Raw genomic sequence first — 17,084 nt, 5'->3', positions numbered from 1 at the left:
GTTTAATCTTACCCATCAAAAGTTACGCGCCTGAGAAAATTTGGCTGATTTTCGAAAAAAGGAGGAAAGACCCCCTAAAAGCTATAGAACCTTAATGAAAATCACCATCATATTAAGCGTATCAGAGAACCCTACTGTAGAGGTTTCAAGCTCCTATCTACAAAAATGGGGAATTTTGCATTTTTTGCTAGAAGAAAGATCACGGGTGCGTGTTTATTAGGGTTTTTTTCCCAGGGGTGATCGTATCGACCCAGTGGTCCTATAATACCGTGGGAGGTCTCATTGGAATGGAAATTAAAAGTTCTAGTGTCCTTTTTAGATGACAAAAAAAAAATGGAAGGCAACTAGGCCCCCTCCCACGCTCATTTTTTCCCAAAGTCACCTGATCAAAATTTTGAGATAGCCATTTTATTCAGCATGGTCGAAAATATTATAAGTATATCTTTTAGGATGACTTTATCCTCCGAAGTTCCTGGGAAGAGGGCTGAAAGTTCTGAGCTTTACCCAATGTTAACATATAGTATTGGTTATTGGGAAGTATACAGTACAGACGTTTTCAGGGGAGATTTTTCCTGGTAGTGGGGGGGGGGGCGGGGGGTTAGGTGGGAGGATCTTTCCATGAAGGAAGTTTTCATGGGGGAAGGGACATTGAAGGGGACGCCGGACTTCCCAGCATTATTTAAAAAAAGATCAGAAATTAAATATAAAAAAACAAGTTTTCAACTGCAACAGCAGCAACATTAAAACCTTAAACGAACAGAAAATATTACGTATATGATTGGGCTCACCCCCTAGTCAATACCTCACTCTTTAAGCCAGAGATTTCTTAGTACTTTCATAAGAGCTATTTATTCTAATTAACGGCCTTTGTGATTAAGCGGTCATTTTTATAAAATTCGAACAAAATTCGAACTTTCGCTTAAAGAGCAAGGTATTGACTAGGGGGCGAACCCCGTAATATACGTATTAAAAATATATGAATATAAAAGTTCGTTACGTAAGTTAATTCGTAAGTTACGTATATTTATTACTAATAAAAACGTTCGTAAATAAAATGAAACAAGTTTCGAGAAATCCATATAACCAAATAAAAGTAAATTAATATGAAAATGTTGTTTTAATTATTCATGTACTATGAGCCAAGATCAAAACCTGCATTTATTCAAAAACGTTCAAAAATTATATAAAAAAAAACAAGTTTTTTTAACTGAAAGTAAGGAGTGACATTAAAACTTAAAACGAACAGAAATTATTCCGTATAAGAAAGGGGCTGTCCCCTCCTCAACACTTTGCTCTTTACGCTAAAGTTTGACTTTCTCACAACTCTTTTTTTTTAAACAATAAAAAACTTTAGCGTAAAGAGCGAGGCGTTGAGGAGGTGACAGCCCCTTTCATATACGGAATAATTTCTGTTCGTTTTAAGTTTTAGTGTCGCTCCTTACTTTCAGTTAAAAAAACTTGTTTTTTTTATTTATTTATGAAAGAAGCGAATTCAAAGAGCATACAAAACTAGATAAGATATTGTTTTTTACTGCCGCTTACGTTGTTTAGTTACTCATCAGGACTAGATCCAAAGCGTGAGTCATCTAGGACTAGATTTGAGTCATCAGGACTGATCAGGATTAAAATTCTATACAAGGGTTAAGTATACAAGGTTCAATAGAAGGTTTAAAGCAAGCAAACCTTTTCATCTAATTATTTTTGTCATTGTCTTTTGATATAATTTGGTCTAGGCTAGTATGTAGAACATATGCTATCCAAAATATCATATTAGCAAAAAATACATTTTTGATCTTTTTGGTTGAAGTGGCTCTTCTGTCTTTGGCGCAATGTGAATAAAATATATATAAATGAATATGAAAAATAAGTATAATTTTTTTTATGACGCTTCTTGTGTTTAAATTCAAGATTTTAATGGGAAACGCTCCACAAATATTGGTTAATTTTTTCTCAGAAACGACCCTGTGTCTCCTCTCATTCTCTTGTCATCAATTTTTTATGCTCTCTGGATGAATTTGTGTTCTCTTATAACTAACGTAAGGATGCAAAATGATAACATGCATCGTTCAAATTACTTAAACCACAGGAATTACTTAGAACTTTCATTGTATTGTTTTATGATATTACTCTTATGATAATTTCTTATGTGAAATTATAATACTCATATTGATTCCTAAGTTTTTCACCTCTAGATCTTTTTCAGTTTTTCTTCCTAAAATATCAAACATTTGATGGTAACGAACTGTAAGTAAGGAGCGACCCGGCTCAATAGTAACCGAAACTCTAGAAAACGAAATTTTGATACCAATAGATACATCAAACGAATTAGATTTTTATGCTAATTTGAAATATATAAGTTTCATCAAGTTTAGTCTTACCCATCAAAAGCTATGCACCTGGAAAAATTTGCCTTATTTTCAAAAAAAGGGGGAAACACCCCTAAAAGACATAGAATCTTAATGAAAATCTCACCATCAGACTCAACGTATTAGAGAACCGTACTGAAGAGGTTTTCAAGCTCCTATCTGCCAACATGTGGTATTTTGTCTTTTTGCCTGAAGAAAGATCACGGATGCGTGTTTATTTTTTTTTTCAGGGGTGATTGTATCAATCCAGTGGTCCTATAATGTCGTGAGAGGGCTCATTCGAACGGAAATTAAAAAATTCTAGTGTCATTTTAAGTGACAAAAAATTTGAGGGCAACTAGGCCCCCTCTTACGCTCATTTTTTCCCAAAGTCACCGAATCCAAATTTTGAGCTAACCATTTTGTTCAGCATTGTCGAAAAATCTAATGACTATGTCTCTGAGGACGACTTAATCCCCCACTGTCTCCGGGGGAAGGGCTGCAAGTCATGAACTTTACCCATTGTTTACATGTAGTACTGGTTATTAGGAAGTTTACCGATGCTTTCAGGGGGGATTTTTTCTGGTGGGGGCTGGGAGGGTTCGGGGGGAGGAGGTTACGTGGGAGGATCTTTACATGGAGGAAGAGAATTTTCCATGAAGGGGGTGCTGGTTTTCTCAGCACTATCTAAAAAACGATCAGAAACTAAATTTAAAAAAAACAAATCTTTTCAACTGAAAATAAGGAGCAACATTTAAACTTAAAACGAACAGAAATTATTACGTATATGAGGGGGTTCACCACTTTACCCCCTAGTCAATACCTCGCTCTTTACGCTAAAGTATTTTTAGTACTTTCAAAAGAGTTATTTATTCTAATTAAACGGTCTTTGTCATTCAGTTGTCATTATTAAAGAATTTGAACAAAATTCAAACTTTAGCATAAAGAGCGAAGTATTGACGAGGGTGTTAACCCCTCATATACGTTATAATTTCTGTTTATTTTAAGTTTTAATGTTGCTCCTTACTTTCAGTTGAATAAACTTGTTTTTTTTTATTTAATTTCAGACCGTTTTTCAAATAATGCTGGGAAAACCGGCGCCCCCCTCATCCCCCATGAAAAATACCTCCGGGGAAGTATCCTACCACGTATCCCCCCTCCCCAAACCTTCCCAGTCGCCGCCAGAAAAAAATCCCCCCTGAAAACGTCTGTAAACTTCCTAATAACCAACTATATGTAAACAACATATATGTAACATACTATATGTAAACAATGGGTAAAGTTCATAACTTGCAGCACTTTCCCAAGGGACTGTTGGTGATCAATTTATCCTGAAAGACATAGTTATTAGATTGTTCGACCATGCTGAACAAAATGGCTATCTCAAAATTTTGATCCGGTGACTTTGGGAAAAAATGAGCGTGAGAGGGGGCCTATTTGCCCTTCATTTTTTTCGGTCAACAAAATATGATCACTCCTGAGAAAAAATACAACACAAAAAAAACACGCTTCCGTGATCTTTCTTATGGCAAAAAAAAAACAAACAAATTCCACATTTCTGCAGATAAAAGCTCGAAATCTCTACAGTAGGGTTCTCTGATACACTGAATTTGATAGTGAAATTTTATGACTTTTTGGGGGGTTTTCCCCTTTTTTTCGAAATTGAGGCAAATTTGTCCTCGGTTACCCGGTTACCCGGTGATGAGGTTGGGTAAGAGTCAGCACGCTAATGCTGGCCTAGTAAAGAATCGTGTGCCACCCATTTATTTATTTTTTTATTTTGTTTTGTCTTTACCACATAGGTATGAAGGACTAAAAACTTGGGAGGATTATTTGATTAAAACTTGAAGTATTAGGGCCTTTTTAAAGACAAAATCGATTTTGATAAAGACAAAACCCCATTAAGAAGAAATATTTTAATGGGCCAGCAATTGAGTGTCCTGAAGAAAAAAATATGGTAATTTTACATGAAACTTATTCATGCTGGGTTCTTAGTCAGTACGAAATTTGCAATTGTAATGAGAATTTCGCATTGAGCTTCAAATATGTCGCCATCTTTACTAATTCTTTAATACTTCAGAATTATCTCTTCTTGGGTCTAAATTGACGGAAAAATCGTGGAGCTTGTTTGATAATAATAAGGATTTTTCTTGTTTATTTAAGTTCTTTTATGGGACTGTAAAAGAAGCTAGTCTTAATATTTTAAGACTAGACATAATTTGCAGACAGAACATAATTTTCACTTTACTGAAGAAAAAAACAAATGAATTTGAATTGTCAGTGTTACATACATATACTGATATTTAGCAATCATAATGTTAATATTATTTGACTTATTAAAGTTGTGAAAATAAAACATCTAAATTTTTTTCAGTGTACTGCGTATTTTGTTCTGGCATTAGGAAGTTATAGGGGTTTTGAGCCCTACTCATGTTAATTTCTGCTCGTTTTAAGTTTGCCTCAAAACGGCTATTTATTGTAATTTCTGTTCGCTTTGGGTTTCATTTATTTATCGATGCCGATTTGTGGTAGTTTCACGCTTGATAAATTATTTGATTTTATTTTTGCTCATTTTCGGTTTAATGGAGTTTTTTACTTTTCTTTGAAAAACTTATTTTGTGGAAAAAGTTTATTTCAATCAATCTCAAAAATGACTAGGGGCTCGAGCTCAAATTTTTATGGAATGCTGGAGAGGCCTCTCCAATGTTCTTAGAATTTGGATTTGAAGGAAGACGACAAAGGCACTAAATTATTTCGTTTTGAAATGTTCTAACGTTTTAAACGTTAACGTTTCTAACGTTTTAAGTTCTAAACGTTTTGAAATGAGGGCTTGTGGAGCATGGATATCTTCGTGATGAAGTTCCCAGATAAATACTACTACTACTATTACTACTAACAACTCACCGCAGCACCAAGCCGCCTGAGGCCAACACAGCTACGCACGCTCCTCCTCCACCCCAATCTATTCAAAGCCTCCCTTTTTACACCCTCCCACAAAGTTCCCATTTCCTTTAAATCTTTCTTTATGACGTCCTTTCGCCCCAGACGGGGATGACTTGCTTTCCGTTTAGCCCTAACGGTTGGCCAAAAAGGACAATCTGTCATCCTTTATCCGCAACGTGCCCTAGCCACCTCAACCTTTCTTTCGCTATAACACTAGAAAGTGATATTGAGCCAAATTTTTCTTATAACCTATTGTTTGAAATATGGTCAGTCAGCCAGGTACCCAGAACAATCCTTAACAAATTTCTCTGGAAAACATCTAGCAAATCTTCATCCGCTTTTTGGAGCGTCCATGCTTCAGAGCCATATTTGACCACTGTCATCACTGTAGCTTCTAATATTCTAATCTTGGTTTGCAGACTTATTTTCCTATTCTTCCAGACTTTTTTTTAACTGTGAAAAAGCACCCTGAGCCTTGGCTATCCTATATTTAACATCTTCACTGCTCCCACCATTTTTACTAATAATACTACCAAGGTAAGTGAAGCTGCCCACCTGATCAATCTTTTCATTACCCAGCGTCACCTTTTCATCTTCACTTATTCCTAGCCTTAGTGACTTTTGATTCCGTGGCCTCCCATTGCCTTTCCTGTGCTCCTTAAAACAAAGTCCATCAAAATAATCCAAACAAAGGGGGATAGAACACAACCCTGCTTAACTCCTGATTTAATATAAAACCTGCTGCTAACCTCATTTACCCCCTTAACAGCAGCCTTGTTATTATCGTACATAGCACTAATCACTTTAATATATTTGTCTGGTATACCATACAAGTATAAGACCTTTGCTAAAGCTCTTCAATCATCAGGATCGAACGCTTGCTTCTAATCTATAAAACTGAGCACCAAAGGTGTTTGACAAATGAGGCACTTCTCAATTATTAGCCTAAGAGTGAAAATTTGGTCGACACATCCTCTACCTTTTCTAAAACCGCGCTACTCTTCTCTTAAAACTTTGTCTACGGCATCCCTCAGTCTAAAAACTATCATATTACTAAGTAATTTACAACCTACAGAGATCAGACTTTCTTATAAAGTGGCTTAATTAAGGTTTTCCTAATATCGTTAGTTACTTCCCCTTTTTCAAAAATCATACTCATAATCTTCAGTAACTTATTTCTAACCTCAGAGCCAACATATTTAAGAAACTCCTTTACCACCCTATCAGCACCTGGAGCCTTATTATTCTTTAATCCTTTTAGTACTGTTGCTAATTCCTCCTCACAAAACAAATCTTCCTTCACATCCAAGGTATCACAAACTTTTTCATTTTCCTCTATATTTTTTCCTGCAACTCTATCTCGGTTAAGCAAATTCTCAAAATGTTTGGCCCATCTCTCTTTAGTTTTTTCCTTATCGCTAATTGCGACCCCATTCCTATCTTTAACTGGGCCAAGGTCGGATTGACTACTCCCTCTCAATTTGTTAACGTGCCAGTACAATATTTTACTATTATGCCGTCTAGCTGCATCTACCAGATCCTCGGCGATTTTATCCATGGCCTCCACTTCACACCTCCTTAGTTCATATTTTAATGCTTTCTCCACTTTATTTACATTTCTTTTGTTTTCATACGATCTATAACAGAGGTAATTCTTGTACAAGTCCTTTCTCCTTTCTATTAAACATAAAGCTTTTTCACTTATATTTTTAGCTGCAGTTCTAGCTTTCTTCCCTAATACACCTTCAGCAACTTCAGAAATTATTTTTCTAAAATCATTCCAACCATCTTCCACATTATCAAATTATAAACTCTTAAGTTTAGTATTCAACTGTTCCTGGAAAGTTTCTCTCGAATTCTCATCCTGGAGTCTACCAGCATCATAAATTCCCGGGAGGTAGTTACCCTTCCAAAACTTCAACTTTAAATTAACCCTAGACACTACTAGATGGTGATTTTAATTTTTAACATCAATAACGGCACTCCTATATACCCTAGTATCTTGTATTGATCCTGCCGTCTTCGGTTTACAATAACATAATCAATAAGGTTTGCTGTCTTACCATCACGTGAATACCATGTTAACTTATGAGCCATTTTATGACAAAACACCGTATTGGTTATAACTAGATTGTTATACCTACAAAATTACAAAAGTCTGTATCCATTGCTGTTTTCTTTTCCTACACCAAACTTACCTAGGCTGGGATACCATCTATCCCTATTTCTACCAAACCGGGATTTAAAATCTCCCAGTAATAACATCATATTTCTACCTGGGACCCTGTCTATTTGCTCCTGTAACTGTAAGTAAAATTCATCGAGTCACTAGTATCTCCGTCAGTCGGTTTTACAGGGGCGTATACTACTATAACTGATACCCTGAACTTTTTAGTCATAAAATGAGCAATTAGTATTCTATTATTAATACCTTCCCATCCTAAACAAGACTTAGCAGCTTTCTTATTCATCATGAGCCCTACTCCCTGTCTATGTATCCCATCCTTCCTGCCTGAGTAAACAAATTCTATATCACCTAATTTCATTCTTCCTACCCCTGGGATATGAGTTTCTGAAATTCCTAATAAATCCAGTTCAAATCGTCTGAATTCGTTAGTCAAAATATCGATACGATAGTCATTTTTTAATGTAGTAACATTCCAAGTTCCAATTTTAATGTTCTTTAAATCATTCAAATTATTTTCGCCTCAGGAAAAGCAATGATCCCGGATACCAGTGCAGGACAGGGATCACATATCTTCTCAAGTCTACACCGAAGTGCTTAAGCCGGCTTGGAACCGGACAGCAGGAAGTCCCTGGGACCTCCAGTATGAATGAAGTCTTTGTGCAATCCTGGGCCCATCTTGGTCACAACATGGTTTTCAGCACTTGGCGATGCTCTTCTATCAACAAGAGTCGAAATCCTGCACAGACAGTCTCAAGCCTATTACCTCCGACTCATTATATATTCATGCCTACAAATATTATGCTACTACGTAGAGGCAACCCATAATAGATAAATTAGCTAGGAAGAGGTTTTTCAGCCCAAAGACGCCCATCAAAACATACCAAGCCCAGAAGAATTGTCCATTAGTCAGAATCCCGTGCGAATGCTGTGTCGTTTACTAGGCTATAATAACCTGGAGGGGCGCCACTCCTCAAGTGGAAATAGAGTTGACTGCAAGGTCCCCAGTCTTGCAGGTACCCCAACAGGGTCGAGGCAGCCCTTCGCAGAGGCCGTTGTCCATAGATCTGGATCTTACGCCCTGCCACAGTTGTCCTCCTATAGAGGATCCTCCCACGATGGTGTTCTGCATCACCATGCAGTTTAACCCATTACTGGGAGAAGGTTTGCACTCATGGGACTTGTGGAAAAACCAGTGGGCCCTTGTGAGTAAACATTTGAGGGGCCTTCTTCCTCCTCCACCTGTGTTGGCCCTGGGCAAGGGTGTCCCAGTTTCTAATATGGACCCCCAGGGACAAGGTCCCCCTTGGTCCGTGCCTCCTATGGAGGTACCCTACATATCTGTAGAGTGTTCCCCTATCGCCACCTGGGGACACGCTGAATGGCCTATAATAACGATGACTACTAGAAATTCCTTGCGAAAGTAAGGATTGAACCTCAGTACCGGTTGTTCCCGGACGAGGCTTTGACCACTCCGCTGCCACACACATATATATATATATATATATATATATATATATATATATATATATATATATATATATATATATATATATATATATATATATATATATATATATATATATATATATATATATATATATATATATATATATATATATATATATAAATATATATATATATATATATATATATATATATATATATTCGTCATTTTTTCTGTCAACTTCCCCAATTGCTCTTGCCTGGTAAGGTGGTTAGCGGTTCAATATTGTGTGAAGACAATTGTTCTCGGAAGCAAGGATCCTCTTTTACTGCTACTAGTTTAGAATCCAGCATTCACAGCGATAAAGAAGAGGAGGGGATGTTACTGTTGAACAACCTAATTCTAAGCTTCAAAGAACAATTTTTCGACCACCAAAAACGATTTAGTCGAATAAAAGCTCCAAAGACTTGAATAATTCTAGACTGCACCGCCTTCCCGCTAAATCTCCTTCGGTGGACCATACTTAAGCTTTTTCGAAAAGCTTTTTTCGGCCCTTTTGTAGAACTATGAAAATACCATCAGAAACATTCATAGATTTTGGGTCCCAACAAAATACGGCCTGAACGGCCGTATTATGAACTACAATAGAATTTTAACACTCGGAGCCCCTATTGAAAATCTCGGCAAAAAACACTTTGCACCAAAAATGTATTCTTATAATTGATCATCAATTTTATATGCAGTCTAAGGCCTAATTCACGAAAATAAATCATTAAGTCAAATAATTTCAACATTTAAGAGAGATTTTTTTATAAAGAGGGTTTTAAAGATATTCAAATCATTCAGGGTAAGTAGCCACAACTAAGACAACGACCATGGTCTTGAGACCACCGTCCTGGAGTCCTCTAAAAACCTAAACGCTGATACGATCTTATAATTGACCATCAACTGTTCTTATAATTGTTCTTATTATTGACCATCAACTTTATATGCAGGCTTATTAACGCACTCAGGTTGAAAAATCCTTCAGGTATAAAAAAATAAACTCTCGAACAATAACAAATAAACTCTGGAATCGTAAAGCAAAAACTAAGATTCTTTCCCAAATAACTTTTCTTCTTCAATTACAGGACCAAAGTAAAAACTAGAATATAGAATCAACACTTGCATGAATAATTCTGCAGAAATCTGTTCAGTGCCATACTTTAGAAATATATTAAGTAAATTAGTTTTTGTTTAAGAATGTATCTGTAACATCTTAGGAAAGCCTGTGGCATTGAGGTGAAACACCTACGAAGTGTTCGAGTGGTATAAGCAGCCTTGAAATGTTATGCACATTAAGACTTGAGGAAGCCCAAACAATTTTCGATCAATTTTCGAACATTTTGTTTTCGATCCGCCTAGAAGTGTTTAAGCTATAAATCTTTGTGAGACATTTTTTACAATGTTATAGTGATATAAATCGAGAGCCATTAGATATACATAGGTTTTCAAATGAGTTGGTGTGTAGTATCTCAGGAACGATTTATGGGATCCAGTTCAAACTCTCAGGGGGACTGGGGGAGGAGGACTAACAAAACTTTAAGCCATCTGTCTGAGGGGGTGGGTGAGGAAAATGAAATATTTTTGTGTCCGAAGAGCCTAGCGATTTTCTTTTAGAATCTTGAAACCTAAATCCATATGCCGTGGGGTCAAGGGGGTTCTTTCCTATGTACAGAAAAAGCTTGAAAAACATTTTGTTTTGTCCTAAAACAGGTCAGTTTTTTCCAATCGGCCAAAATCCTTAATATTTTTGTGCCACCCAGACAAAAAAGCTATTGGACTTTCAATTTGGTCCTCCAGAAACAAAAAAATAAAAACTTCGTGCCAATGAAAACAGGGGGTTTGAATTTAAAATCTCTAATCAGCTTAAATATAATATGGCTGAGATTTGGGCTAGGTGGACCCCTTTGCAGGCAACAAAGGGGAAGCATGGTAACCAAAAATAGCTCCAAAATTTGTTTCGTTCCTGATAGGCTTGAAAATTGGACGGTATGTAGATAGGGTCAGGTAGACCTCATTGAAGACAAAAAATTTTGAAGTTCAGTTGCATCTATACGTGAACATCGAACCTATGTTTTTTTTTCTCAAGTTAATTCAAAATTGCAATAAAATGGGACTGGATTGACGGAATTCCTCTTGGTCGAGCAAATGAAGACAAAATCTGTACCCCATGTATATCTGCAAGAATAGTTTTGTTTTTGTAATTGACTTAAAACTTAAAGGGGATGCAGACAAGGACAAAAAGAGGTCAATGAAGATAAAAAAAATAATTAACAAAATTGGTTGTATTGATTCATGACGCCCAAATTTTTTTTTTAAGCATCTCGATGTTTTCTAATCCATTAAATAATCCCTTTTTAGCTGTTATACAAATGGGGTGGAAGTTAGAGATGGTGCTAGTGCAAGGTCCAATCTTCTAGGAAAATTTTGCAGTGCGAAACCTGGAACAATAACTTCATCTTCCAACGCTTTATACATACGATTCTATACAAGAGCTTCTCCAAAAGCTGGGTTTTCAGCTCGTTTATCAATAGGTAATTTTTAAATCACATTGATTTTTGAAACTTTTTTTCCTAAGATCACAGACGAAGCCAAGGCTTCTAGTACGAGACTTACTACTTGTGTATAAAATTAAAACTAATGTACCTAGAAGGAAGGGTTGCTCCGCCATGTTTCTAAGAATTAATATCAGTGACTTATTACTCTTTGGGAAAAATTTGTGACTTACCTCACAAATCTGCAGAAATTTTATACAATTTGCCTTTTATAAATTTTGGAAAAAATTGACCTAACTTTACAAAAAACACCCGTTTTTGTATGTTTTGTAATATTGTTATTTTCTCCTAAAAATTAGTATGGATATTAGTCTTTATTATTTTTTTTTTAATATTGAAAAAAATTCTTCTGTAATAATTTTTTTTTTGCTGAATACATCTAAGATTCTAAGGAGACTCCTACAGCTTAGCTTTGATTCTGAGAGTTAAAATTTGAATTCAGTAAATTATGGAAACTCTGGGAAACAATTAAAAACTATATATGGAAAACAATATGGAGAACAACTAAACACTGCAGTAAGTCTCAAAATATGTTTTTCTTTGCCAAAGTCCTCTAAGATTTTAAGAAATCAGAACCTCGAAATGGGAAAACAATTGAACACTGCAGTAAGTCTCAAAATATCTTTTTCTTGGCCAAAGTCCTCTAAGATTTTTAAGAAATCAGAACCTCGACATTCAGACAACAAAAATTCTGAATTTCAGGAAATTCAACACTAAACTAAACTGCTAGATGTGGTTTTTAGAAACTCGGATTTTCATAAATTAAAACAATGCATGAGTCATAGATATAGTATACGTATTAGTATTTTAAATATGTAACTAGCTTTTTTTTCATTTAGCTCGCTGTGGTGGAACTATAGTTGGTAACCGAGGTGTCATCACATCTCCCAAATTTCCTGGTACATATGAACCCAATTCAAATTGTACCTGGCACATCAATGGTCCAGATGGCCATGCCTTGAAGTTTTATTTCACTTCAATTGATTTACCAGCTGGATTGAACTGTTCAACCAGAGACTATGTAGAAATAACTGAAGCTAATTACACAGGTGATGATTTTTATAACAATAGAATTCTGGAGATTTTTTAAAATTATTTTATTTCAGGTGGGGGGGGGGAGGGGGCTCTTCTGCAAAGGAAAATATTTTATAGGCATTATAGTAACGTGCTCAAAAGCAATGAACTGATGTTAAATTTCACTGCTACTACCAACGCAAAGATGCTATATTCAATAATGCACGTCCCTATATTTTCCATTGAACAATTTCTGGACACATCATGTGTCGCACATTTCTCCTTGGCTCCTTCTTTGCCCGTTTCCAATGACGAATCTTACCGATGGCTGGTCATACATGTGGTAGGAATGGTTGAAAAAACTTCAATGTTAGTTCCTCCGCTTACCACGCCCCATTCTAAAAACAAACGTGCGCCATTTGTGGCGCTGTGATGTGTCCAATTTCGGAAACAAACGTGCATTACTGTATATATACCCTAGCTATGGCTACTACTAATGCTAACTAATCATAGTCCGACTACTTTTTTTCAAACAATCAGGGAACAACTTGTAAATGATATCCTCTTGGCTTATGTTCCCTGTGTAATTTTTAGTATGTTGTCCAGGGTTTTCATATACAAACGAAAGACATAAATTTTATATTATTTTATATCTTGGATTCAACTATCCATTTACTGATTTATACTTTTGAAATTTTGTATGCATGGTTTTTAGATTGAAAATAAGTTGAAAATTTGGTTGAAAATCGCTGAAAAAAGACAATTTTCCCTTTTTTAAACAATTTTATATCCTTCCACAAGAAGAAGTATGAAGTAAAACCGTATATTTAGCTTGGTGAATTGATAGTTCTGAGACTAGATACAAGCATCTTGTTGTTTTGATACAAATCACGGCTGCAGACTTGTCAGGAAATCATTTGTTCTAGAGGAAAAATATACCTTAAGCATTCAGTCATAGCTTCTTAGGAGTTTAGAATATTTTTCTTTTGCAGGGGGTGGGGCTAAAACCAAAGAACTGTCTTTCAAGCTATAATTTCTCCTTTAAAGTCATCTTTTTGTCCAATCACAAAGTTTTATCGAGTTTCTTTACTATGTAGGCCTACAGTTATGCTTAAAAAAAAAAAAAAAAAAAAAAAAAAATGCAAAGCCACGAAACTCTTTTCGTTCCTGCTTGGGTTTTTAAAATAATAATAAATGTAGACAATAAATAAATGATGCAATAATAAATGATGTATAATAGATATAGTAATAACATGTAGTAATAATAAACGATATATAAATGATAATAATAAATGCTATATAACTATAATAAATAGATGTAATAAATAAATGATAATAATAAATGATAATAAAATGATCAATATCAATTAAAATAATAATTTACTTCTTATATTTTTTTTTCGTGTACTTTTCCCTCTTTTCTAGCTTTTTCTTTTGATTTCTGTTTTCATCCTTTTTGGTATTTAATGCAGAAAGAAAGAAAAATATTATTATAGATTAATAGCTTCTTTTTTTCAAAAGTTTTCTAGATGGCACTTCAGTTTTAGTAAATTACGCTATCCTTCATCAAATTCTAGCTTGGTACTAATTTTTCTGCGTCTAATTGTGGCAAATTACGAACTTTCACTATTTGAAATTTCAATATTGTCAGGGCTACGAAAGTCAAATCAAAAGGTAATTAAATTCTTTTTTATGTTTAGTTACAGTAATTAACGATATTCAAATTAATTTAAAGACTTTTAATTTAACACATTAATTTAAAAACCAGGTAATTAAGGTAAGTTAGTAGCATAAGAATTTTTAACATTTATATTAATTCAACTAATATCAGAATATTTAATACAAATCTTATTTCAGAAAACACAGCAGTCTTTTGCGGCCAAACTGTACCCGCCACCGAAATTGAAACGAGTAGCAACCATGCAATTGTTCGATTCATAAGTGACAACCGTGCTGAAAGTAGATCAGGATTCCGACTTGTTTATAACACTTCAGTAGAGGGTAAGTTCCTTAAAGTAGGATCTGGCACATACAATTTTTCCGAAAGATTAAAAGAACATTCTTAAAGGTTGTAACTAAATCTGTTCTGACGTACAAAGACTGGTTTTACATCCTATAGCTTCAATCTACTATGAACTTATTGGTGCACCAAGCCTGCAGAGGTTTACACAATTAAGTACGGTCCTCCTCTATTCCCATTCTGTTCAAAGACTCCCTGTTTTCAGCCTCCCAAGAACTTCCCATTTCGCTATCTTTCAATTTTATAGCATATTATGTTATAATATTCCCCTAAAAGCTCTTTAGCCTGTCAAGAAGGGGGAAAACACACGAGTCACTAACTCAGAGAAAAAAATCACCTTAATTTTTGAGAAAAAAAAATCCCGAGGATGATGTTATATTTCTGAGCACGTTTCAAGCGCATACTAGCGTCATATTTGCCTCAATAGTGGTTGTATCGTTTTTAGTATGTGTGACGAATGCAACATAACTCGATAAAAAGAGCGAAGTATAAAATCTCGAGTGCCCTGAGTTTTTTTTGAAAATGCGTTTGCAGCAAATTCAAAGTAAATATAGGACAAACGAATAACCTAGACCATGAAGAACAAAGAAATATACGGTTAGATTACTTGTGATAGTGGCAATTACGACGAATCAAAATTGAAAGTGAAGAACAAAGAAATATCCGATTAGAGGAAATATGCGGTTAGAAGAAAACTGGCAGTGAGAATTAAAAGAGATAGCGAGTAAATAAAGCCATTAGACAGAATGCTGTTACTTTTTAACCTCTCTTTAATAATACTGTCATTGTGCCGCAAGAGAAAGTTGTAACCACATGTATTTTTAAACATTTGGAGGTTTCAATTGGAAGTTTCAGACCATGGAGAGCAAAGAAATATACGGCTAGATTACTAGCGACAACGACAATTACGACGAATCAAACTTGAAAGTGAAGAAAAGGAATATCCGGTTAGAAGAAATTTGCGGTTAGAAGAAAACGGGCAGCGAAAATGGCAAGAGACAACTAGTACAAGAAGGTATTAGACAAAATGGTGTTTAAGTTCAAGTTCAAGTTCATTTAATTTCTCAATAAATCACTACAAGACAAAATAACACTTTTACAATATGAATCAATGGAAAACACAATATTTACAGAGGGTGCCTACACAGTGAGTTATACTCGAAAACAGGCACCCTAAAAAAATAAAAGAAATAATAATAATAATAACAAATGATGAAAAGAAATGATAGTACACTAGATACACTGGGGAGAAAATGAGACAACACACTGAACCCACAGCCCACACCTCAAATCAATAAATTACCGCATAATTAAATATTTATCAACAATAGCACCGGCCAACATGACTTCAAATAAATGAATAGTTATCTATAATTACTTATTAGATATAGTTTGAATTCGGCTTTAGAAACTGGAATTGAAAAACGCAACCCCATATTGCTCTCAGAAATATTCCAGAACTTTATTATTGAATTTTTAGGAGAAACTCTGGATCTTACAATTTGGATTCTAGGGCAAAGTAATTCGGCTGAACTTCTTAAACAATAATTATTGTTTACCAAGGAAAATAAAGAGAAGTCACTAGAATTTTAAGTCAACGTCATTAATTATTTTATTTGTTTTAATCTCAAAAGGAGACAATGTGTAGGCAATGCAAGTTCAACCTGCAAAATTCTTAAAAATGTATACAGAATCTTATTAAGCGAATTATTAGGGATGGAAGATGGGTAAGGAAGGAGTGCTTTTAACGTACAAAGGGCATTATTTTGACGACGTTGAATGGGATTGATAAGAGTTTTGAAAGTATTTAAATAAGCAATCGGACAGTAATTAAAATAAGAATGGATTAGAGAATAATAAACTGACTTAAGAGCAGGGAAAGGGAGGTGGAATTTTAGATACCACAGTAACCCCACATTCCATCCTAGCTGCATCCTTAGCCTATCAAGAGGAAGTTTCCAAGATAAATTTTCATCAACCTTTAGCCCTAGATACTTACAAGACTCCCTCTTTGCAGTGGTAACTAGTTCTCCATTAAAACGGAAAGATATTTGGGAAGTCGACGGTACAGCATGAGAAATTCGATAGAAGATGATAAAATGGGTTTTCGAGGAGTTTAACACAATGAGGTTGTCAGCAAACCACTGCAATAGCTTCTTTAGACCAAAACAGAGGTTTTCTCTGATGGATGATTCATCTGAACCCGTGACAGAATTGGCCGTGTCGTCTATGAATAGCACAGCAAGTCCATCATCTTTGTTAGCGTCAAAAGGTCATTGGCGTATATTAAAAATGGTAAAGGTCCAAGAACTGAACCTTTTGGTGCTCCTACCTTTTCAAAACATAACGCTTTTACCGATCTTACTGTACCTTCATCCACATATTGATCCTCACCACTGAGGTAAGACTGGATGAGTAAGAGAGCATTACCTCTTATTCCGCAGTTCTCAAGCTTATCCAGAAGAATCAGATGAAAAATCGTGTCAAACGCTTTTTTTACATCCACAAATATTGTAGCTGGTATCACATTACG

At 35.2% G+C, this 17,084-nt stretch overlaps 1 protein-coding gene across 1 annotated transcript in view; it reads left to right on the top strand.

Moving 5' to 3' along the window:
• LOC148942958 (cubilin-like) overlaps positions 1-17,084 on the top strand; it is a 405,682-nt gene that overhangs the window by 284,936 nt on the left and 103,662 nt on the right. The window contains exons 43-45 of the mRNA XM_089102575.1: positions 11,324-11,496; positions 12,357-12,566; positions 14,389-14,532. Of these exons, the coding sequence (XP_088958701.1) occupies positions 11,324-11,496; positions 12,357-12,566; positions 14,389-14,532 (527 nt within the window). The remainder of the gene's footprint in view (positions 1-11,323; positions 11,497-12,356; positions 12,567-14,388; positions 14,533-17,084) is intronic.

Source organism: Artemia sp. Qi Xiang Cuo, chromosome 16 (assembly GCF_049724085.1).
Source record: "Artemia sp. Qi Xiang Cuo chromosome 16, ASM4972408v1, whole genome shotgun sequence".
NCBI classification, from domain to species: Eukaryota; Metazoa; Arthropoda; class Branchiopoda; order Anostraca; family Artemiidae; genus Artemia; species Artemia sp. Qi Xiang Cuo.
The sequence above is the reverse complement of the archived record's forward strand: the minus strand, read 5'-3'. Positions and strand labels throughout refer to the sequence as shown.